The sequence below is a fragment of the Chlamydotis macqueenii genome, chromosome 15 (genome assembly GCF_036417535.1).
Source record: "Chlamydotis macqueenii isolate bChlMac1 chromosome 15, bChlMac1.mat, whole genome shotgun sequence".
Lineage (NCBI taxonomy): Eukaryota > Metazoa > Chordata > Aves > Otidiformes > Otididae > Chlamydotis > Chlamydotis macqueenii.
This window is the reverse complement of record NC_141570.1, coordinates 12,811,509-12,836,027: the sequence shown is the minus strand read 5'-3', so window position 1 is coordinate 12,836,027 and position 24,519 is coordinate 12,811,509. Positions and strand designations below refer to the sequence as shown.

The window sequence follows — 24,519 nt, the reverse complement described above, 5'->3', positions numbered from 1 at the left end:
GCCAGCAAACGGAGAGCCATCGGCTGCGTCCTGCACGCTGCCCGAGGAACAGCAACGTGGGGCAGTGCCAGCGGGGCAAATTTTGGATGCTGGGTGCTCTGTGAGTGAGGACTGACCACGTGGGTCCTTTTACTGTCTGCCTTTGAGTTTCTTTGCTGAACAGGGTGTAACTGTGCTGGCCATGAGCTGGTTGGAGATGTCCCTGCTGCTTGCAGGGGGGTTGGACTGGGCGGGCTTGAACGCTCCCTTCCCACCCAGTTCTGTGATTCTAGGTGTTCCTCAGCTAAAAAAAGTCACTCTTTAAGGCGTGCTCTTTAAAGAGGTGAATTTCTCCAGGACTTGCCCGTCAACCAGCGCCCGCAGCAGCCACGGTCCCGCAGGGGAACACGCTGGAGTGCATCCATGAAGGAAACCCCTGCAGGAGGGATACTGCGTGTGTGCCTCTTGCTACAGAAATCGAATCCAGTAAAGCTTTTAACAGAAATGAAAGAAAATCCTGGTCTGTGTAGGACTCTGTAGCCCAGGATTGGGCTGGGTGTGCTCCCGGCTCATCCAAGCACTCTCCGGGACGGCTTCCCCTCGCGGTAGGCACTGCCCCGCCAAGAGCCGCCCCGAGAGCTCTTTGGGGGCAGCCGGCAAGAGGAGCCAGGTCTCCAGGCCAGGACAGATGGGATGTGACAGGGCCGACGCCAGCCGTCTCAGGCGGGTGGGGGGGGCTCTCCCTGGGGACACCCGCACCAGCCGTCCTCGCGCCCTATTTGGCCAGGGCTTGCTTTGCGGGGCTGGGGGAGAAGGGCCAGGCGCTTTAACAGCGAGCTGAATTTGGGGAGAACTGGGAGCGGGGCTGATGGCCCAGCCGGTGCTGGTGAGCCAGGTGGGAGCAGAGGAATTTGCAGGATGAAATATTTGCTGTTTGCTGAAATATTTATAGCAAGGAGGAAATGAAAAATAAGATGTGATAATAACAATAAAACTGAGCCGGCCCCTCAAACTCTCAATAGTCGAGCGCTTGGCTGAGCGTCCCCCACGCCAGAGGCCACTGAGCCCCCACAGTTGGAAACCCCCGCTCCGCTTGTGCGGAGACGGGCTGGGATACACAAACGGCGCGAAGCAGCGCTCAGGCTTACGGAGCGCAGCGCGAGCGCGACGCCTTGCTAAACTCATCTCTGCTGCAGAGCTGGGCTGGCCTCTAACGCCGCCCTGCCTCCGGTTGCTTGTGGAAGTAAAGCTTCGCTCCGAGCTGGGGCTGAAATTGTCTCACAGCGTCCGAAACTCCGTGGGGATTTGAACCTGACACTGCAGGACTGGGACCCCAAGTCCTAGTATCCCAGCATCCCGGCTGTGGTGGCACTGGGCCATGTGCACCGTGGCAAGCAGTGGCTCCCAGGCTGCGGAGCACGATTTAATTCCGCTGCTGAGACGGAGCGTGGCACGCGGCAGGGCCCGCAGAAGGTGCCGGACCCCCAGCTCCCACGCGCTCGGCGCGAGCTCGGCTTGACTCCCACGTGCCCCTCGCTTGCGGCTTTTGGCCTTATTCGCTCCGGGCTGCTGCGCAGGGAAAGCCTCCGGCTGCTCTCTGTAGCTCGTGGCACGGCCGCCTGCCGCGCAGGAGCCCAGGGGAGAGGTGGTTTCGGGAGGCCCCTCCGGGTGCGGGACCGCGGCTGGGCTCTGCCGCAGCTGGGCACCGAGCAGGGGTGCTGCTCCAAGAGCCTCCGCAGAGGGACCCTCGTGCCCACCCTCACGCTTGTTTTTTAGGGTGAAAAGCTCAAAGCTGATTTCAAAGAATGGGAGCAGGCACTTGGCTTCCAAAAAAAAGTGGTAAAAATGTATTTGCTTCTTTTTTAATGCAACTCCAGCTCCTTCTCCAGCAATAGAATTGCTTTCAGACTCTCTCGGGTGGGGGATGCTTCTGGGAGCCCCTTCTCCCCTTGGCATCCCGGGCAGACGGACCCCCCCCCCCCCAGAAGGGATGCTGTCAGGCTGGCTCACTCGCACGGTGACGGAAGGAGCCCAGTTTCCTCCTCTGCTTGCCATGCCGTGAACGGCAAACACCCAACAGCCGCGGGGGCCACCCAGTCTGAGCCCCTCCGCTCCCCGCATCCCCCCCGGCCGATGCCGAGGTTCGCTGTCCCCCCAGCTACGCTCGGCTCCCAGCCTCCCCTCGTCACCCACGCCGTCCCCAGGGGCTCGCGTGCCAAGCCAGCCGTGCTCACACACCGGCACTCGTTGCCTCCTTGCCAGCCCTCCCCGCCTGCGCCCCCGCGCCGAGCCTGCCCCGCATCTCTCCGGGCGCTCCTCGCGCCCAGCGAGTTTCTCCCAAAACTCCTTTTGTCCTGAGCCGCAAGGCTCCTGCGACAGGGGAAGAAACACAAGAGCACAGAAGCGACGCTGGTTTCTTCCGACGCCGAGGGCTCACCGCGGCTGCCGGCTGCGCGCCGGGGCACGGTGACACGCTCCTTGGGCCACTCTCCGTGGTGGTCCCGGGCGGGCAGGCGGGAGGGAGCCTCTCGTGTGGCCTGGGGCTGCCCCTGCCCCGTGTGGGGAGCGGGGATGGCCGGGCGCCGGCGGCAGCGCGGTTCGGCGGGGTGGAGAATGACGGCAAGCTGACCTCGGGCAGGGTCCGGACCTCCTCGGGTGCGACAAAGCCGGAGCTGTCACCCCTCTACCGCGGGGCGGCAGGCGGAGGGGGGTGTGTACGCAGGGAGCTCCGGGCGGAGCTGAGCCTCTGCCCCCAGCCCGGGTCATAGGGCTCCCTGCTCTAAGGAGATGGGCTCCTGCCGCTGCCGCTCCCGCTGCTTCTCCCGCTTGGCCCGCCAGCACATGTAGGCGGCCACCAGCAGGCCCACCCCGAAGATCAAGGTGGCCACCGAGACCACCTTGGCGATGTCCATTTGCGGGCCATTGATGGTGAAGGTGATGCACGTCGCTGCGACACCGATGACCACGGAGACGATGCCGAAGGGGAAGATGCAGCGGTACCAGGATTTCTCAGTCCCACCCGTGGCCAGGGCCAGCTTGTTGAGCGTAGCGGTGGAGTCGGTGGCTGTGGCCAGGGGCAGCCCTGCTTTTCCTCCCTGCAGGCAAGTGAGTGAGTTGGACTTGCAGCCCATCATCTCGGCGAGAAAACCCAGGAACGACCGGCGCAAAGCCCAGGCGAGTCGGATGTGGGTCGCTGTCCCGCCACGTGCTGCCGCCGTGCCGGCAATGGAGGGAAGAGGCCAGATCCTACATGGTCGGCTTTGTCCAACGGCTCGGGGTGCCTCAGCACAGCCCGGGATCGCGGCTGCTCTCACTCCCAGCTTTGGCTCCCAGCTCTTTTGCTGCCAGAGGCAGCAAGGATTGGATGGAGCACTGGCGGCGGCGGCGGTGATCTCATGCTGGTGGGAGGACCAGCTCAGCCTCGCTGCCTGTTAACTGTTTCGCACTCCGAGCAGGAGCTGCCTGCAGCCCAGCTGGGATCGCTCCTGGGATGCGTTTTTGCAGTTTGCAGCTCTTTTGGCCAGCCTGCTCCCCAGCCAGGCAGCGGTAGGGCGGGGGAGCCGGCCCGCCTGCCTACAGCCCCCGGCTCCCCCGGGCCATGCGGCTGCAAATATCACTTCAGGCAGCCCCACGGGCGGCAAAACCCCAAAGGAAGGGGCAACGGGACTTCCAGTCATTCCGCAGAGCCCTTTCACCTCCTCCTCGCGCAGTGCCAGCGCCATCGCCTCCTTCCAAGTTGCCGTTTCTCCCCGTGTCACCCTCTGCCACCTTTGTCCCCTGGCACTGGCTTGGGAGACCCTTGCTGGGAGCCCATGAACCAGGGATGCTGGTGGGACTGGAGAAGGGTCAAGGCTGGGCCCAGCGAGGTGGAGGGACGCTGCCGGGGGTGGCACCGGGGGTGGCACTGGGGGAAGGCAGGGTGACCAGCCAGGGAACCTGGAAGGAAAGGACTGGGGGTCTCGGCGGGGACGAGGAGGAAGGGATAGAGATACAAAGAGCTTGCAGAGGGTTCAGCGCAAATGCCTCCTGTCCAGCTCTGACCACCAGCAGAAACTTATTTTTGTGGGCAAAATCTTTTTGTCCCACCTTTCCACAAGTGGATCAGAGAGTCACTATGACCGGAGCCAGCACCGGCAGTTCCCCTCTCCACTCGCTTCTCCTGCCCTGCTTTTGGTTAACTGGTTTTCCTGAAGGAGGGAGGAAAGGAACGAGCTATCGCAGCAAACGTAAGAGACCTGGAGCCTTTCCCAGGTCACAGCTTCCCCCCAGCTGGAGGGGCCCAGCTGCATTTCTGCATCAACTGAGAAGCAGCCAAAAAATAAGGGAGAAAATCCCCGCTGCAGCAGAGCCGTGCAGCGAGAGGGCGGCTCTGCAGGAAGGCGAGAAGACGGCGAGGCAGAGGAGCTGATGGGACTGACTGGGGAAAGGGAAGGGTTGGGCTTTAGTCCAGACACAGGGCATGTCATCCTCCCTTTTTTGTGGGCGCTGCTCTTGCCTGCGCCATCCCCAGGGGAATTATCCCACACTGGGGAAGCGGGGAATAAAGCTGGTTGGAGTCAGCCTTTGCCCCTCTCCAGGCGTGGTCTGGAAAGCTGCGCGAGACCTGTCCACACGAAAAGGGAGGTGGCGGGTCTGCAAGAGCCCTGGGCTGTCTCCTTGCCTCTGGTTCCTTAAATGACATCCCTAAGTAACAAAAGTGGAGGCTGATCAGGTATCAGATGAATTCCCAAATTTCAGGGAGGCTTTGTGCTCCCGCAGCACTGCCACAGAGGCTCTGGCTGTGCGAACAAAGAGCACTGGGAAAACAACTACGGAGCAGTCAGAGGGGCAGCACATGGAGCTCTGCAAAAGGAGAAGTTCTGTAATTTATTCTCCTGATTGCTCATTACAGGGGAAGAGGAGCAGCACAACCCCAGCAGCCCATGACCTTTGAGAAGCGAGGGCCCAACCCTGCCTGCTTAAGGCTGATACTTCCCCTCACCAGCTCCATCTTCAGTTTCAGGAAGCTTTGTCAAACTTGAAACTGTTCAGGCTTAAGTCTCCTGCGCTGAGTACGTACCCTAAGCTGAACCCTCGAAGGAAATTTCACCTAAAATAATTCAGCTGCTGCTGAAAGCAGGGGCTGGAAAAAAAAACTGTGCCAGTGCTGGTGCTGTGATGACACCCCTGAACACAGCGCCAGCCCCCTGAGGATGCTGCTGCCAGCTCAGCCTGCCCTGGCTGGTCCCATCTTCCCGTGGCCTCCCCACGGCCCCAGCCTCCACTCAGCGGGCTGGGAAGGACTCGACTTCCGCGGAAGCACGACGGCGTTAGCGAACTGCCAGCTGTACACGTTTCTGAAGTGGTGCTGAAGAGCAGTGACTGGCCTTGAAAACACTGGAGGTGGCAAAAACAAGCTCCAGTGGCTGGAAAACCGTAACGTTTTAATACACCAAGTCCTGATCTGTGATGAATTTGAGTATTTGACTCAGCAACACCGATATGATCCTGCTGTAACAGCCCTGTGTGTCTCCTGCGTTGGTACAAACCGCTGCACTCGCTACGGTGTTAGCAGCTACTTAAAATTACACAGGAGTAAAACATACATGTACAGATACACATGCATGTCCACACGCACATATCAAACACCAGGACGTAGCTCCCCCGACAGCGTTTCCAAAGCAGCAGCGGGCAGCACTTCTTGCGCGTCCGACCAAGGACCCTCTAAAACTCAGAGATGGTTTAGAATAAATTTGTTCTTTAAGGAGGAAAGAGCAGAGCTGCACACCACCAAGCCAGGCTGACTCCGCCTCGGGTCTGAAAGGAACAGCAAAAAGCCTTCACAGGACCAGCACAGCCCCGCACAGGGCTCAGGCTGGGACAGGGGCACCCCAGGAAACTTCTCCCACTCACGCGTAGGGAACAGCGGAATGAACTTGCCCTTCTCCATTCCAAAAGGCCAAATTTGGGCAAATCACTGATTTTGCAGTGGATTTCTATAAAACCCACAAGCATGCTCAGGGAGAAAGGAAGAGGCTTCAGGTTGGGCTGCATGGTGTCAGCCCATTTTTTTTGAGCACTGAATTTCCCCTCCTTGGTGGGGCTGACGGGCTCCTCTGCCTGGGCCCTCAGCTCCTTCCCTCCGCACTCCTCCTTCTGCGACGAACGTAAGGGTGTAATTTTCATGGCAGAAATAGAGACTCGCCTGCATCCTCCTCCCTCTTCCCACAGGAGAGAAAAGCGCAGCTGGGACTGGATGAGTCACATCGCAGGAGCGGAGACGGACGACACCCCGCTACGGACACCACGACTGCGCTGACCCGTCCGGGAGACGGGAGCTCCGGAGCGGGGATGCTGCCCTCGGACTGGGGAGAGGCTCCGGAGCCTGTCTCTCCGGATCACAGCAAAGAGCTGTGGGAAGGAAAGGAAAACAACCTGGAGACAGAAACTTCGGTTGAAGAGGAACAGAAAAAGAACAGAGAGGGTTAACGGCTTTGGTGAGCTGCTGTTCTGGGCACGAAATTCAGGTTCCCAGGAGGGAAAACAGAGTTGAAGTGAGAAAGCACGAGGAACCCAGGATCCCTCTAAAACAGACTAATTGTTCTGGGTTTGAAGTGTAGCCCAGAATCAAATACGATGCTGACCACCACTGGGAAAGCCCAGGAGGCGATTGATGTCCCCTGGCACTCAGTGCCCAGCGCATGGGCAGGGGGAAGGAGTTTTATAGTGGGGGCCGTAATTACACGGGTAACCAGAGACACTAACACCAACTTCTCGAAGCGGATGTTAGAAAGCCAAGATAATTTGAAGACCACATGGAAAGGCTAAAATAAAGAACGCAGGGCCAGGATGCAGACACCCACACCCCGCTTGCTCTGCTTACGGCTTCACCCCGCGCAGCCCATCACCCCTGCACGCGCCAGCTGCTCAGCACGCGTCCCGCCGCACGCAGGATGTGCGCCTACGTCCTGGAGATCATACCACTGCGTAGAAGAAAGGGTTTGTAGATGAAGGAATTATACCTTACTTTTTGCAGAAACTAGAAGGAAATGGGCCTGGAAACAAGAACAGGAAACATCGTATCTTAGGGCAAACAACGCCTTTGGGCAAAGGTAATCAAATTTAATCTCTGTTCTACAACTCACATACACCCCTGCACTGGGCACAGAAATAATACTCCCACGTGCCCACTCTGTTCCTCATTTTTGGGACATACAGCTCGATGTCCTGGGGTCCAACTTGCAGAAATACGGCAGCCCTGATGTCCGTGAGAAGCGTGCTCTCAACAAGCGACCCTCGCTCTTTTAAAAACTGAATACCAACAGACCACAGGCATTGACCTACCACTCAGAGGAGCTGTAAAAAATGAAACCCACGTTAGTTTCTAAGCACTAAGACACCCCCACAAGGCTTTTTTGCCCTGTGGCTCTGTGAGGAAATTAATAATCCGGCCTTTATTTGGCTGGTATGGTACAGTTCACGCAAGAGCCACACACCAGACTAAGACTAGGACAAGAAATACTGAGTAACTATTTATCGCACAACTATCCCCCAGGATAAACAAAGTTTGACTGCCATAAGGAACCGCGGTGAAATGAGAGCAGGTGAATATGGCATCAACAACCATTGCCCATTGCCACAGATGCTCCACATCGCAGCTGCAACCCGGGACTGCAGCTTTTTCTGAGCTCTCAACCGCAACTTCAACAGGTTTAACGCAGCCATTAAATACAGGCATTGGATATACTCCACGGACTGACACAAGCTGCCTAAAATACGGCAGGGCAGCTCTTAAGCGCTGCAAACTTAAGATGGAGGGAGGAATTAGATGGGAGAGGAAGTGGTGACATCTGGATTTACCGGAGGCAGTGGCGGTGCCGGGGGAACGCGTCCCTGTCCCAGCACTGGTGGTGCGAGGTGTGTGCTCCGAGATACCCCACGCCGCAGCGCCTGCAAAACCATTCAGCACTCGCCATCACACCGGCTGCATCCGGCCGCAGAAACAACCCCCAGCAAAGCCAGCACTTGGTTTTGAGTGGCTCCATTAATCTTAAGATAAAGAGCAGGGAAGAAACTCCTCCTGCAGCAGGAAAGCTTCATTAAGGAAGCACAGGTGGCCTCTCATGGACCATTTTAAGTTGCTGTGTTCCACAGAAAACTGGAAAATAGGCAGCAAAATAAATCAGGAGGCACAATCTTGGATTCCGGTGACCTAAGAAGTATTTTCCAGGTCTATGATTCAGCAAAAGTAAAATAAGTAAATAAAGTGGGGGAATAAAGCGGCAACAGCCATCAGGAAGTGAGGGTCTGAAAATAGCAGCCAAGTGTCACCTTGATCCACTCCAACAAAGACTTCTGCAACAGTCACAAGTTGCTATGTGACATGGCCCTGCTATTTTGGGTGGGTGTCATTACTCTGCGTGGTGGGCCCCACTGGAGCATCTCCCAGCGCTGACGGCTCAGCACAGGCAGGGAAAGCAGCACCAGCCTGCCAAAGGAACTTCCGAAAGAGAGATGGCTTTTGAAATTGGAGTCACGCGTCTCACAAGAAGGACGCTTTCCTGTGGATTCAAATATAGATAAGAGCAGATGGAAAAGAATTATTATATCATCTGCCCGGCGGTAGCTGCTGTGCAATACTGGTGAAGGCTGAGCACGTACAGCGCTCCCTTCCTGCCTTCCGCTGCTCCCCTCCCATCACCCATCAGCTGATCATCCCACACGAGACCACAGCAGATCTCAACACAAACAACATGGGGAACGAGGTACAATGCAGAAACAGGAAAAAAACCGCTAACTAGGAGAAAAGCTGATCCGCAGCAAACTTTGCTGGTGTCCTCTGCCCGCACCGAAGATGCTCCAGACGCGCGTGGCCAGCCCCGGGCAGGTGCTGCCAAGAGACCCGGGCCCGGCGCCAGCGGGGCTGGGTCTGACTCATAGGGCACCCACGCTCGTTCTAAGGCTATCAGATAAGAAATCCACCTAGGACATTAATTACAGTAAAATAGCTTCTTCTGATGTTAAAAAAAAAACGCAAACACCACAAAATAAGGCTATCTGCATGGTCACAAGCAAAACTCTGCATTACTCTCTGTAAACAGAGCCCACGGCACTCGCGCTGCTAGGAGGGAGGGAGACGCAGTCACAGACGAGTCAAATAATTAACGGTTTGTTCATTCAAACAGCTCCACTACATCTGGTGGGTTTGCTTTTGCAAGGACTACATGATCACTGCTGAGAGCTCTGTGACCCTGGAGCAGCGCAGTGACGGGCCCTGACAAACACCAGTTCATACCAGACAAAACCAGCTAGTTAAGACTGAGAAGAGTTGCAAGGGCTTTGCGAAACACCCCGTGTTTTCTAACGACACTAAAAGCGAGCCTTGCAGGTTCACAGAAACACCTAGTTAAGTTTAAATTTATATGCCCAAACTTGTTAAAACATAAAAAATACTATGCCAGATTCATCCCCGCGTCCAGTGATCCGAATTCTGTCCCGTTAGGCAGCCAGCACACAATCTCAATTAAAGCACTGCAGACTATTTATGGTTTCATTACGGTAAAGTTCTGGTTTTTTTTTTTTAAATTATCATTCTTGTGCTCTCTCCTTCTGTGTGTCCATGTGTCTGGTTGGTACCGCATACTCACGTATTTGGACCTGCAGTGAAGACTGCAGATGTCCATCACCTCGCATGACAGCACTGAGCTGCCCAACAATTTCAAAAGTAAGATTTACTGCCGCCACATCCTGCCAGAGAAACATGTTGTAGTGCACCCTGAAGCAAAGAAAAGAGTCAGATCCTCAGGTAATGCATTTTTCCAAATTCCAAACTTACAGGGAAGTGCCAGCTGCACCAAGGGATGTGGTGCAACAGTTTTAACAGGGGAAAAGCATGAGGAGGTGCTACAGAGGTGCAGTGCAACATCATTTACCACGAAACTCAATTTGCAGTGCATAAAGCAACCCCACTTTGAAGTCTTACCGACTTGAATGTATGCATTAAGTCTCCCTTGTTTTCTTCTTCTTAAACTGGAGATAAAAATGAGACTAATAAATCATTTCCCACTATAACATGCAAGGGCTGACAAAAGCCTAACCAGCAAGCGTGAGCACAGCTGGGAGTCTCTGTTCTCAGAATCCAGGAGGGAAGGTTTCAGACAGGCTTTTCTCCAGGGTCAGTCTCCTCCACTGACTCAGAGCTTGTTTCTATTTGTTTTTTCCTATCCAAACTCCAGATCCACTGATTATCTTTCTCGTTCTGTCTAAAAATAAGTCAAACATCTCCATTTGCGTGCCTAAATAGCCCACTGCTGTAATCTCTCGCCTTCTGAAATTACAGTTCAATACTTGCTTTTAAGTTTTTTTTTCCCCTCCCATTACCAGCTCTTTATAACGGGACATATGTGGCACACCGCTTCCTTCCCTGTTCTTTCTAGCTGGGCTCAGATTCATTAACAAGCAATAGATTTTTCTTGATTACAATGCTAAAGCCCTTCTTTCTTCTCAAATTAAAAACAAAATTATATATCTTTTCTTCTGGGTGGTGGTTTTGATGTTACCGAAGTAGTATTTGATTTGCATGGTGGATAATAGAAATTTTAATACCTATTTAATGAATTGTTTTCATGTTGGACTGAGTCATGATTGGGGTTTTTGTTTTGTGAGGTTGTTTTTAAATGCAAGTGAAGGAGGACGAGGAAGCTTCCAGTAAAACCAGATGTCAACTGTGCCAGTCCCAGTGTATAAGCTTAAAAAAAATAAAAAAAAAACCCAAACACCAACAAAAAACCCAAGAGGCCTTGCTCTAGAGAGCATAGATGTGGCAAAATCAAGGTAATGAGCAAGTGAAATAGTATCAGGCTCCATTTTACAGATGAAAAGTGAAGAGCCCCTGGTGTCAGATCCATCATCCGCTGCAGCGTCTCGGTGACCCCACCTGGCGATACGGCTCAGGACTGGAAATGCGCAGCAGTGAACTGGCTGCCTGCCTGCAAAAAAACGCGTGTTGGCCCCTTCTCCTGGCTTTCACAGGGCTAGTAAAGCATTTCAAACTCCTTGCTTACAGTATACTGAGAATTAGACACCCTGGGACAGTCTGGAGGCGCGCTACGCATCCTGCATTACGCATGTGCAGCATCCTCGGCGTGGTCTGCATTCGCGTGTAACATCACTTTCAGATTTATCGCAAGCAGACAAAATTTCTCAGCAAAGCTCCAGCTGGAAATCCCAAGCTCACGCTGAATTCTGTAACTCAGGGAGGGACTGATCTGAATTTAAACAAAAAAAACGAAGTATGGGTGTGGAGGACATATAGCTTCCCCCAGTACTTCTACTACAAATACAATTTGTCTCAGCATTTTACAGCACCATTGCTCTTTCCAGAAACCCTCGACTGGCACAACAGTGCACGCTCCCGTACAAGTTGCTGATTCAAGTGTTAATGCTTCAGCCTTGCCTGCGTATAGTGTTTTAATTAAATAACCTGCTCTCTGGAGCTCACAGAAAGCTCATTTGGAGAACAACACCAGCAGCAAATTTGTCAGCTCCAGGGAGAGCTGGGAGTTTTCTCCCCAGTTCAACACTTACTATCTTCAACTGTGCATGGACAAAATGCCCTTATCTCTCACAGAGTTCAGCTGGTTTTGCCTCTCCAAACCATACCCTGGCCCAGGTGGCTGGAGAGTCCTTCCTGCCCTTGCCCCAGGGGTGGGACCCTGCGGCTCCTGCACACACGCAGTCATTTCGGCAGGGCACAGGCAGTCACCCTCCATCACTGCTCACACACTGCTAGGTCCCCTGAGAAAGGCTGGAAGAGGTAGGACGTTCCTCCACACCACTCTTGGTGAGATTTGCCCTCTTTCTTACCAAGACTCAAATTATTTCTGGTTTAGATGGAGAATATCCCTAAAGCCACACCGTTTAGTCCCAAGGAAGAAGTTGTAGCAAGCACTTGGTGGCATATCTGAGAACATCTGCAGGATAAACTCCTTGAGGGTTTCAACATAATGAACATCCAGAACTAACCAAAGATGACCAGTGCGCATGAAATCCTGTTAGAGGGTCTACTGATTGCGCAGTGTGCACTAACAGCAGCACTGCCTACATCTTCCCAGTGGTCAATCGTATTTGCAAAAACAAAAACAGTAAGTGGAAAAGTTGTAGAGGGGAAGGAAAGAAGGAAGCCGGTGGAAAAGACAAAGCAGTGCAGTTGGAAGTGCTCAAAGTCAGATTCTGGAAAGAAAATTAAAAAAAACAAACCTGTCTCCTTCCAAGGATGCAGCTTCATATCCTTCAGCAGCAAAAAAATAAAAATCTTTTATCTCTACTGTTGGGGACAAAGAAGGAATAAGAGCTGTTAATCCTCCTTGACCCTCACCATGCTCTGTCTCAGCCCATGTCTGCACAACACTGCTATCATCTATCACTTTCCAAATATACCGCCCATTTCCTGTGTTTTTGTAACGTTATACCCTGGCATCACAAACACTACCTTTTGTCTTTCTTTCCTCCTCATCGCAATTTGATGTACAACACAACTTCTTTCTATAGCAATGGCACATTTCATAACAGAAAAAGATCCTCCCAACCACTGAGTTAAGTTGCTATTGAATCTTTCTCTCTGCTACAGCACAAGATTCATTTGAAAAAGTGAGTCATTCCAGTGATTTAAAGTCTTACACTTTTATGAAAATGACAAGATGTCTCTCGCATGGTGTAGGAAGAGAAATACAACCACGTTGCACCCAGAGGCACAGAACGGCCCAGCTACCTGCCAGTCAATTCGCCAGGAGCTGCGCTCCCCTTCTGCACCCCTCCTACAGCGTCAGCTTGCCACAAGCCCCGCGAACACCTTTTCGTGGGCTCGATCTCTTTTGCAGAGTCCTTTCCCACCTATGCAGAATTTGCTGTGGCAGCGAAGCCACTGCCAATTTCCATTGGCCTGCTCTGCGCAAAGAAGCAGATGCTCCGTGACTCATGCAGTGCTTGCAGACACAAGTTAGGGATAACAGCTCGATAATTAACAATACCAAATGTCATCTCCACGATACAAACAGGCAGATGTTAATGCCCACGGCAGATGACCACGTTAATTCAGGAGGCAGAGTTTGCTCCCATGAGCAGCTCTTTAATTGATACCTTGCAATCCTGCAGTGCTGCTGACCACAGCACGGTTTCCCCCGTAGACTGCGCAGGTGTAAACCACGCAGGACTCCTCTGCATGCTGCAGCAGAGAAGGCAACAAACTCCTGCTGTGCAGGCTCCGTGGGAAATCAAATACCATCTGTAAAGAACTAAATGCAATGCAATTAAAAAAATATTAATCATTGAGAGATGTTGATTTTCACCTATGGTTTGGATGATTGTCAGTCAATTTTATGTGTCAGAAAGGGTCAAAAATTCAGAAAAGACAGACAACTAACTCTGGCCTTGGAAACAAACAGAAGGAAAAAAATAATGACCACAGTCAGCACTGCTAACAGCTAATTTCCCCCAGGCAAACAGTCCTGGTCCAGCTAAGAGATACAGTGCGAGTCAAACGGTAATAAGCAGTAAAAACACTGCAGTGGTCTTCCCTAAAAGGACTCCAAAGTGCTCACCAGCAGAGGTATTCCACATGACACTAAAGCGCTGCTTTAACTGCCACATAAAAATGCCAGGGGATTTGGGAATTACAAGCAAAAACCTCAGATGCAGGAGGAACCGAAGCTGGAATTTTCCCATGGTGACAAGGTCAGAATTGGCACAGAATCTGCGTTTCCCACAGCCAGGCAGGACATGGCATCATTCCCTCTGGAAGGCTGCTCCTCCAGCAGCTACCGGTGCAGGTTAAGCAGCAACGCAAAGGGCCGAGTGCCATCTACTGGGCTGCTTTATCACAGAACCACAGAAGGGTTTGGGTGGGAAGGGAGCGTTAAAGCCCATCCAGTCCAACCCCCTGCCAGGAGCAAGGACATCTCCAACCAGATCAGGTTGCTCAGAGCCCCGGCCAACCTGGCCTGGAATGTTTCCAGGGATGGGGCATCCACCGCCTCTCTGGGCAACCTGGGACAGTGCCCCGCCACCCTCAGCGTAAAAAAAATGTATATTGGCTCCCTCCTGCCACAGCTGCATTCCCTGACATCTCTCAAGTGCGGATAGCCCAGCTCATCTTAGAATGCTGCCTCGCGCACAATCACCAACTAAGATGACATAGCAAAAACATTGCAGTTGTAAGCTAGGTGTAAGGCCTTACGGAAGAGCCTGGCAAGTCTTGAAGCAGCGTGAAGGGGCTCTGAACTGAGCAGCAATGCGACTGACAGGCTGGTGAGAAGGGACTGCTCCGGTGGCACAGCAGTCCAGGCACCAGCCCAGCTCAGAGCGGGTACCAGCAGACCACAGGAGTCCCACAAGAGGCTGTACTGCACGTGGCCTGGCCGCTGTGGATGAAGACACCGAAAATGCTGTCAGTCAGTGGATATCAGACAGTGACCACTATAATGCCAGTTATATCCAACTGGTGAGCAGAGTAATAGGAGCTCAGGTTCTCTGGATTTTCAGGCGCCGGAAGGCGGCGCCCCACCGTACTGTGGCTATCTGATCAGTGTAAGCCAGGTTTTATTGCCTGCTACACCGTCTGCATATATAACAGCCCAGTGTCACCACTGAGGCAGTCAAGGATCTACAGCTAGCCAGAGAGACAGATCTTGGAAGAAAAGCCCAAACTAGTGCCCACAAAGCCCCAAAGGGGCTTCACAAACCTCAGTTACTCAGTAAGAGTGATGTAAAAGAAAACAAAACAACAAAGCAACACACACCAAGCACACTTGAAATTTAGTTGGACAAGCAGGCAGAGTAAGGAAGTGAATAGAAAACATTTATTGCTTCAAACTGTCTCTGGTTATGTGAATGACAAGTAGGAGGTTCCCACCGGATCAGTCTGCCAGTTCATCCTTCACCAGCACAGGGAATCGCTTGCCTCCTTCACAGAGCTGCGTGTAAATCGCCCGATACAGCTGAGCTGCAGAGGCCTCCGGGTAGAGCCTTGACTCCAGGACAGGCAGCAGCTCTGCCATCATGACCTGTGCAGAAGCAAGAGAGACACATCACCAGAACTTGCACTTTTAGGATTCCATGGAGTGAAGTGGCTGCATAACAAGTGAAATTTAATCAGAGCAGTATGACTAATAACATGCTAACTGACAGACAGATGCTTTCTTTTGTCATGTTTAACAAAGGCAGATTGTTCCTCCTCTGCTCATGAAGTACACCAGCAGCCACCCAGCGTTCCTAGAGCAGCGAGACAAACGGTGCTTTTCCTCTGCTGCAGAGGTGGCCCAGAGCTGGGATGAGATCAGCATCGTGCGAGAAGCTGAAGCTGATGTTGATTCAGGAGCTCCACAACCACACAGTGAAGCGCTTACTCACCCAATGGCGAGCTCAACCCTTCACTTACGACTGTTCCGGTCACCTCCCAGTTGGGTCACATTAATCCAAGACAGATAGGCAAGTGGCCAACTCCATCCACCCCAAACAGAACAGAGCTGCACACCTCCCCAGCAGCACAGCTACAGGGGATGCTAAAGCTGTCCAGCATTCCCCAGTCTGGCCTCCGGTTCATCAAGCCTCGCTCGTGATCTCTGTAGCACTCTCTCAGACAACCCATTGGCCTGCTGCAGCATAATGAACACCACCAGACTCTGGGATTGTGACTGTGACTGACATCTCCAGCACAGGTGAGCTTCCAATCAAAGGACAAAAGTCACCCTTTAGTACCCCACTCTTGAATTAATGCTCAGAAATTTTGCCTGGTTGCTCTTTTTTTTTTTTTTCAGCTGCCACCAGCCAATGAGGCCTGAGCAGTGTGCACATTAAAACCCACAAAGCCTACTGTACACGCTGCCTTCCCAGGAGAAGAGTGGGCATGTGTTAGTCACCTCCTGCAAAGCATTTGTCAGCAGTGGAAGCAAAGGAAACAGAACAGAGTACAGGGCATCGGCAGGGGGTTCCCTTTCCTGTTCTGTCTCCATAATTCTCTGCACAGGGACAGGGCAATAGGACACAGCCGCTAGTCTCTGGGAAGAGTTATGAGCTGCAGACATGAAAGCTACCTATGGGGAAAGATGGCACATGAAGAAGCACTGCACTTCTCCACTTCCTAGGAGAAAGTCCCATCTCTTTTCCATCTGCCTGGTCTGCTCCTGATGTATAAGAATAGAGGAAACAGGCCTTCGCCATCAAAGACAGGCTAAGGGCTACCAGGACTTTCTATGATTCTTTGTTTTCCTCCATGGAAAGGCAACGGACAGGCTTGGCCCAGAGATACGTACACCCTTTCTCAGGGTATTTATCTTGTACAAAGCCCATCCACTTCACCTGTCCCAAGAATTTCACCTGTCCTGCACACAGCTGCTTCAGATACTTAGAGTTCACCTAGTACAAAGCACCTACTTAGATACACGTGAGAGGAAATTGAGTCAGTCGATGAAACATCAGGCAGCAGGCTTTGGGCACTACTTCATTTTGGGCAGATAAAAATCAAAACCCCCATAAGCCATAATTCAGAATTATAGTGCTGAAGCCCCACTTGAAGACAGGCAGCCAGAGGGAGAAGCGCAGCCAGTTATTAATAATTCTTCCCTGGCTTACAAAAAATGGCATTTCCAAAGCCTCCATCATTCAGATCAACAACAAAGGTTAGGTCAAAGGAGCAGATGTGATTTCACAGATCTTCTCTGCCCATTGCTGATGTCGGTTGAGAAGAACAAATGATCCCTGTGCAGCAAGCACTCTGCTCAGGCTGGTGGAGAGGCTGACCTCCTGCAGTGTTCTTACAGGCAATCTCAAAACCGCAAAGTCAAGATCAGCAGCACAGTGGTTTGAGATTTAAAAGGAAAGGAACAGACAGCAGAGGAGCTCACTAGCAGGAAGTGACACAGGAGAGAATGACAGAGTGGGTGCCCTAATGGACTGTAAAGGGCTGCCAAAAGGGGTCTTCAGGCATTACCCACAATATCTTCCACTGTCAAACTCAAAGAGTAGCTAAAAAAAAAAAGTCTTACCAGGGGAGGGTCAGACATTTAAAGGCCTCTACTCCGGCCTTAACAAAAAAAAAAGTAAGTCCATTAATCTACAAAGTAAGCAAGGCACTGACAGGACTTGGACACAAGGCATAAACATAGAAACACCACTGGGAGAGCTTGCTGTGCTGCTGCTCCCCGTCAAGACCCTGTACGTCAGCTGTTGCCCCCCCAAGTGCCCTTTCCTTGCCCTGCCCCAAGAGCACTAACCCTATTACATGATTAAAGACTCACCTTCTGCAAGGCAACTTCTTGGTGCAGCATTGACACTTGCAGCTTCAAGGCAAACAGGTCCCTCAGCTCCTGGAGACTGGAGTAACAAAGGAGAGGTGCAGCCAGCACAGCAGCAGCACTGTCACACATCTGTCCCCTGCAAGGAACACAGGCTGGAGAGCAGCCTCCCACGTCCGCAGTGCAGTCTGGGCGCAGCTTCATCTGGGACTTCACAGCTTCCAGGGTGGAAGAATTGGCAAGAGGCAGAAATACACAAGTTAAATCTGTACTTGCAGAATCTGTGATCTACTTACTGTTCCCCGAAATGAATGGCTAATAACATCGTGTTAGTCAGGGTAAGCTCCTCACACATGGCACAATCAGGACATCCTTAGCTATGGCACGCATTTTCCCTCACCTCCTCACCAGCTCCCTCACCAGCCCTTCTGAATGGCAGCAGTTAAGTCCCAAGCTTCTCCTGAACACAGATGCATGGCAGATACCACTGCTTTGTTTGCCACCAGAGAATTTTACATGCTATGTGACCATAAAAGATAACCAGGAGAAAAATTATGTTGGTCCACAGTGTTCTGCGCGCAGGTGGCACAGCTGGTCACATTCACACCCGAGTACCAAACCCAGGACTGGCTCACCTGCTTGCAGAAGCTGCAGCTTCTGCAGGCACTGGGAAACTGTGGTTTGCAAACCCTCCAAGGTTAGGAGGCTTTCATACTCTCTTTGCAGAGTGGGATGGTCTAGAAAAGAAGCAGAAAAAAAACCAGCAGGCATGAGCATACTGAAATCTTTGCCCCTGAATACCAGCTTCTAGAGTGGCCTTGGGTTAACCAGCCCTCATTTTAGGCAGAGAAGGCTCCTGCCCCTCATGTCCAGTACAGGCCAAGAGCACAAGACACACGGAACTGGTGCCCACTGAAATCATTCTTATTTCACCTTCTGCCCCTTCTGCCCCCTCTGCCCCCTGTTTTTTTTTCCCCTCCTTACCTGCAGGCTCAGCTTCCACATACTGGCTCAGAAGGGAGGGGACATCCTGCAGGGTCTTTAATTCCTCCTCTATCTCTGCAGGACTGAAGGCTGGCATCGATGAACAGAACTCAAACAGCAGCAGCTTAAGGAAGGTTTCACAGCACCAGCTCTGCACGCGACCCCGAGCCCTGGGCCAGGCTAGCTGGAATCTGGGGCAGAGCGCGAGCAGCCCCTGAAGTGGCATCGCAGGGGGAAGGTGAGGACAGCACAGCTGTGTATGGCATGTTTGCCTTGTGGCCTTGTTTGTCTGTATCAAAAATTTTAAGACTGCTCAAAGCTCTACTACGGAAAAAAAACACTTCCTAGAGACCCAGCTTGAACTCCTGTTATTGGAGACATAACTCTCTCCAGATGGGAGCACGCTGCAGCGCGATGGCACCCAGGGCCTGCTGTACCGCACCACGTGCTCGTGGAAGGGGGCAGTGAGCTGAGAAAGGATACAGTCGTCTGGATCCTCTCTATGAAACGGTTCCTTGCAGCTGCTGCATCTGCACTTGTTTGGCAGAGACGACATCTCTCCCACGCTCTGGAAATTCAAAGGGGCAGGAGGTGGAGGAGCTATGCTCCGCAGTACCAGACAGCGCGCACGCTGAGCAGTGACGTACCAGTATGGCATATCAGCGCTGCAGATACAAGCACCTTCCTCACCTGTCTCTCTACAGGTTATTTACTAGCCATTCCCCCGCATTTTTGACAGCTGGTATTAGACCAACAAGGACACCCTGCAGAAAGCATTAGACACTGCAAAACACCTCCATTATTTCTCTCAACTTGTTTTGAGGGGAAGGATTTACAGCCATCAGAAGAGACAACACATTTCTCTAAGCAGCATGTGAACTTGTAGCACATGGCTAATTGTTGTACCACCCTACCTGCTTTTTATCCCACAGGAAACACAACAAATCTTCCCTTTTCTCGAGGGGTAAAGTCGTCAGCATTTCTGCACACTGACTCTGTTAGTAAGCCTGTACAGAAAGGAGTTACTGTGGAGGAGCAGACAGGACAAATTCTCACCCCAGTGTTCAGCACAGTGATTCCTTCACAGGCCAAACTTCAAGACTGTCCTTTCATCTGTTTTTTAGGACAAAGTGGTATGTTTGGCAAGAAGCATGCCAGCACTGCACCAGTATCCGGGACACAACACAGAGGTTTGAGGACAGTATCATGAGTAAGCTGGCCAGGACCCCATATCCGGTCAGTTTTTAAAAGAAAGCATTACACAAATAGCACTAGCAGAGAGGTGTGTTTCACTTAGAGTCCAGCATCACCACTGATGCACAGTCCTCGTAAGATCCTTTAAGTAAAGGATTGCTTTAAGGAGCCAGCGCATCTCAGCCAGTCTCCTAAAACCTGCCGCAGCAAGTGAGAGCCATCAGGAGGAAGCTTAAAATAGTTACACAGTGCACGATTATCTAACCTGAGTGTGCACGTGTCTTCTCTCTGTCCAAATGGATCTTTTAAATCATGATAGAAAATGCAGTTCTCAAAAACACATTATGCAAAGTTCCCAAGCAAGATGCATTCCCTCTACACGGGATCTTCAGAACAAAAGCTATTTTCAGTCTGTCACCGAGTTGAAAGTAACAGTGAGGAGTGTAAAATTATACCAGAGTGATTTGGATGCCAAAAGGCTCAATTTACAAGTGAAAATTAAGGGAACCAAGTCTTTACAACTTGCTGAAGGGCAGCTAACTAAATTGGTGTCTGACAAATGACAGCTCCCAAGAGGAGGAGGAATTCTTGAGGGCAACACAAGGAGGTACAAGCTAGATTTAAGCTACGGTTTAAACTTAATATCTGGACAAACCACATAATGAGAAATATATTGAATTATGGCAAGATCGCCCAAAGGAAATGGTGGGAGATCCCTTCCAGAGGGCTGAAGAATGGACTAGAGCACAGAGCTCGCCAGACACCCATCCGCCCGCATCATTGCTGCAGTAATACTGTAATTGACTCTGTTTAAGACAGAGAAATCGGCCTCAAACACAGCCGTGGTGCTTCCAGGCTAGAGAGGCGCCCCAGGAGAGCAGTTCAGGTCAGCAACCTGTTGGGAAAACTCTTTCATCACATAAGATACAGAGGCACCCACCCCACAGGGCTTCCTGCCTTCGACTGCTAGTACACAGTACCAGCAGGGACTTTGGCAGCACTGTTAATCCCATGATTAACGCACTCCAGCACCTTCACAACGTGCGGATTAACAGGGATTAGCACTCTGAAAACAGATGTACGCTAGTGGCTAGAATAACATGAAACACACACCCTCAGAAACAGCCTTGCAGAGACGTTGTATCGGACCACTCCTCCTGCTCTGAGCTCAGACCCCACACACTGTGGGATCAGCGCCTCCCCGTGACCCCCAAACCAGCCAGGTCTCCCCCATCTGACCCCCCCTCACAGCCCTAAAGCAGAGGGCAGCTGTGGACTGGACTGATCAGGCTGAGCTTACTTGGAGTTCCTGGAATGGGCTTTCCTGTAGGGAAGGGGTAGCTTCAGCTGGCATCTGCAAAAAAAGAGAAACATCAAACCTGACTGGCAGAGAGCAGTGGAGCCTTGTCTTCAAATTGAGAAAATTACATTTTGTCTAAATTTGAAATTAATTTAGCTGTAATGAAAGATGTCAGCAACCCGGGAGATCGAATCCACCACTGCCTTCAGCCTGTCCTCAAGGAAGGAGGAAAGGTCTGCTCATTCATTTCCACAAACGTCACTGAGCCGACTTGGGAGAGCTCCTGCATCCTACCGCCAGCCATCAGGGGTTCATCCAAGGTGAGACGCTGGGAGGAAAGCCCTGACAAGGCAGAGTACTGACAGGGAAACGTCTTCAGGGAAGCGGACCGCTACAGACAGGAGCACAAGCAAACCTCCCTATGTTGCCACACCTGCGCACAACAAGGGAACCTGCTTAGCACTGTTATCGCACTCAAAGAAAGGGGAAAGGGACGTTGCAGCTTCCACTGGGAACACGCGCCTCAGCCCCGAAGCAGAATAAACCCTAACTTGTTATTGCAAAAACATGCGGGCTGGCAGTTACTGCTAGTCACATGCAAACTACGAACACAAGACCAAGGCTGGGATTTTAAGTAAATAAACATTTGAATCCAGATCCCTGTTCCCCCAGCAACTGTCACTCAGTGTCCTGCGTCCGCTCCAACACCACAGAACAGCGATGATTTCCTCCCTACCCAAACACAAGAGTTGCTTGTGGCAGCTGCGAACTATTTCTCAAAGTTTTCCAGGGACAGGCACATATCAGATCGGAATGTCCGTGCTTCTTTAAAGCAAAGGACACACAGAAAAGAACACAGAAGTTACTGAAACAAGACAGACTGGTCGGAATGCAAAGCCAACCTTCTAATTATGATCTTGCCAGTTTTCTATAGAGAATTTCATAACACTCACTTCATAATCCTTCCTACAACAAACACTTCAAACAACTGCGTTCGAGTCAAGACTGGTTTGTGCAGTTGCCGGGGCAGTATCTGACAGGTTAAAGGGGACAGTATTTAACCCAGATGCCATCTTTCCAAACAGCACTGCATGTATGACAGAGAATGAGAGACAGAATTCACACATTACATATTATTATTGTATAAAAAGAAAAAAAAAGTTAAAAAAAAAAAAATCAATAAGCTATAATAGAAAGTGGACTCAGAGGAAAACTAAGGCTCAAGAAAGCTCTAGAGACAGCTTTCCAAAATAGTCACAGGGAGATACGAAACATCAAAAGTCTTAATTAAAGACTTTCAGAGTCCCAGCCATTCAAGAAGTGAGCCCTTTAAACAAAAACACTCCATCACAATAAAGGCTTTTAAACCATAAAGAATCCTTTCTCTTGAGGAGGATCTGAGGAGCGGTGAAACCCAGCGGGGCCCCGCAGAGCAGCTGGAGAGTTCGTGTTTGGCAGATGTGCTAGTCAGCGTCAAGCAGGACAAGACAGAGGTGCCCATCCCTCAGCACTTACCCCTTGTCCTGGAGGGTGACTGCCCGAGGTGAGGTGCTCCTTCCCAACACACCTTCAGTCGCAGGGTCCTCCTTTCTGCTGGACTCTCCCAGGGAACCACAACTTTTCTTCCCTGCATCACACAGCTGCCTGCCAGCAGCTACAGAGTTCTTTCCCCCAGCTGAATCCCCTGCGGAAAAGCTTTGCTGCTCATTCAGGGCAGATCTGGACAAGCCAGGTGTCTTTTGGGGTTCAGCTGCAGCACAGGTCTGTCTGTCACCAGCATCGACTGCTGTCCTGTGACTCCTTCCTTGTTTGCAAGCCACCCTTTTTGAGAGGCTCTTCCCAGCTGTCCTGGGACCTTGAGGAACACATCTGGCTGCGGCTTTCTTCTGTGGCTTTTTCACATCTGGGTCAGTCCTATATGGGGCTGTCAGCTTGTATGAAGAGAGCTTCTTCAAAGAGGCAGGCTTTTTGCTTACAGTTCTCACCTTTGTGGCCACAGGAACATCCTCAACAGATGCAAGCACTTGCTGCTCTTCAGTGCTCTCGGGAGCAGGTCCTTCATCTGCAGATTTCTCTCCTGCAGCTCCCTTGGCCTCTAATGGAGTTTTCAAGACGCTGTTCCTGACTTTCAGTGCCTTCTCTAAGGCCCTGTTCAGCAGTTCCAGTTCCTCCAGCTCCTTGGGTGAAGGTCTGTTCTCTGCAAGAGGAGAAGACATATCTGAAGTTCCAAACCTGGATGCTCCCCATTTGTCACTATACTGACTCTTCCAGGTGCCCCAGAAGGAAACCGAGCCCACCGAACGGTGTAGCGGATATTTTGGCCGCACTGCCACAGCGACTACACGGAGGATGCATGCAGGCTTGCCAAAGGCCATGAAGACTCAGGATGGATGGGAGTCACAGGAGGGGACAGTTCTCCTCAGTCAACCCCCCGTTCGCCAACCAGTGACAATCACCATGTCTCAGTCAGGCCTGCAGATGCTTCATCGCTGGCCTCAGTTACCTCGGCGTGACTCTAACCGAACTCCAAGAAGGGACGTGGGAGGAAAAAGGTAGGGGGGGGGCTTCAAGTCGATGCAGAGCACTGGAAGGACTCTTAACTCTGAAGCCAGCTCAACCCCGCTCCGGCCCAGGGCCTGCGTGACGCGGGGAGGCACGAGGCTGGAGGGAAGCACTCGCTCACCGTGTCCATTGCTGGAGCTGGCCTCTGGCTGCGGCTGCTCGTCTTCCTCTCTGTCCCTGGGAGGGAAGAAACACAGCGCCAAGGGCCGGTATCGCCGTGCACCGACCGGCTCGGCTTCCCCACGGCCCGCGGGGCCTCCGACGCGGCGGCGGGGACAGGAGCGCCCGCCCTGCCGCCACCAGAGACCCCGGACTGGCCCGCCGAGGCAGCCCGGGCCCCACCGCCTCCCTCCCGGCCCAGGTTCGGGGCAGGGCCGCCCGGGGGAGCCCGCGGGGCGGGGGTCGGGCCCGGCCCGGCGCGGGGCCTCACTCACCAGCGCCCCAGCAGAGCCCGGCTCCGCGCCGCCCGCTGCTCCAGCTCCCGCCGCCGCTCCGCGCCTTCGCCCAGCGCCGCCGCCAGCGCCGCCGCCACCCTGCAAGGCCCAGCGCCGTCAGCGGCCCGCCGGGGCCCGCCCGCCCCCCGCCCCCGGTGCGGCCCCCCTCTCACCGCCGGCCGCAGCCCGCAGGCAGCATGGGCCCGGTCCGGCCCGGCTGGGTCCTGGCCGCTACAGCGGATCACTCTGAGCGCCGCCGCAGCGAAACGCGCCAAACCCAAGCGCCGGCACTCGCGCTGTTTATCGCTCTGCCAGGACCTGCGGGGCGGGCGCTGCGGGGCAGGGCGGGAGCGGCCCCCCCACCGCGGGCTCTGCGGGCTCGGGGGCGGGCTCGGGCCGGGGTCCCGGCGGAGCCTTGTGTCCGGGGGGTCAGGGCGTAGGTGGCATTTTATTTCTCTCAGCCATCGCCGTGGCTGGCCGCGGGTGGATGCACCCGCGAGCACGCCCACCCGTGGCCGTGGGGGCTGGAGGCCCGCGGCTCAGGGCCCAGGGAGGCTGGGGGTGACGGCTGGGCCCTCGCAGGGCCTGTGCCGCGGCCTGCGGCCTGTCGTGCCCGCGGACCAGGGCTCTTGCGAGGATCCCCTGCCGGCGCAGCGAGAGCAGAAGTCCAGCACCCCAGCAGAGACTCTGCGCCTTGGGATGGTGTCAGCAAAGATGCAGATTTGTGGGGTTTTTTTTGATGGAGAGAGGAATCTGCCAGTGGAAGCTGCCTGGTTCATAGCACAGGCTCTGCTGACGG

The 24,519-nt window shown here is 52.8% G+C and overlaps 1 protein-coding gene across 3 annotated transcripts; it reads right to left on the bottom strand.

The window, feature by feature from the left end:
- Window positions 1-13,058: 13,058 nt before the first annotated feature.
- Window positions 13,059-23,964, bottom strand: TEDC2 (tubulin epsilon and delta complex 2). Of its 3 annotated transcripts, XM_086759478.1 has the most exons (11): window positions 23,894-23,960; window positions 23,721-23,819; window positions 23,408-23,463; window positions 22,240-22,921; window positions 20,725-20,778; window positions 18,714-18,798; window positions 18,231-18,339; window positions 17,882-17,983; window positions 17,250-17,464; window positions 14,867-15,017; window positions 13,059-13,250 (listed from the first exon to the last, which is right to left on the bottom strand). In XM_086759478.1, exons 1-10 carry the CDS (start codon window positions 23,917-23,919, stop codon window positions 14,871-14,873), a joined length of 1,575 nt encoding a protein of 524 aa, XP_086615604.1. In that variant the 5' UTR covers window positions 23,920-23,960; the 3' UTR covers window positions 13,059-13,250; window positions 14,867-14,870. The 3 variants fall into 3 exon arrangements, with proteins under 3 accessions (XP_086615604.1, XP_086615603.1, XP_086615605.1); XM_086759477.1 differs by lacking the exon at window positions 13,059-13,250 and having other exon boundaries at window positions 14,792-15,017; window positions 23,894-23,958; XM_086759479.1 differs by lacking the exons at window positions 13,059-13,250; window positions 18,714-18,798 and having other exon boundaries at window positions 14,792-15,017; window positions 18,231-18,313; window positions 23,894-23,964.
- Between the last annotated feature and the right edge of the window lie 555 nt (window positions 23,965-24,519).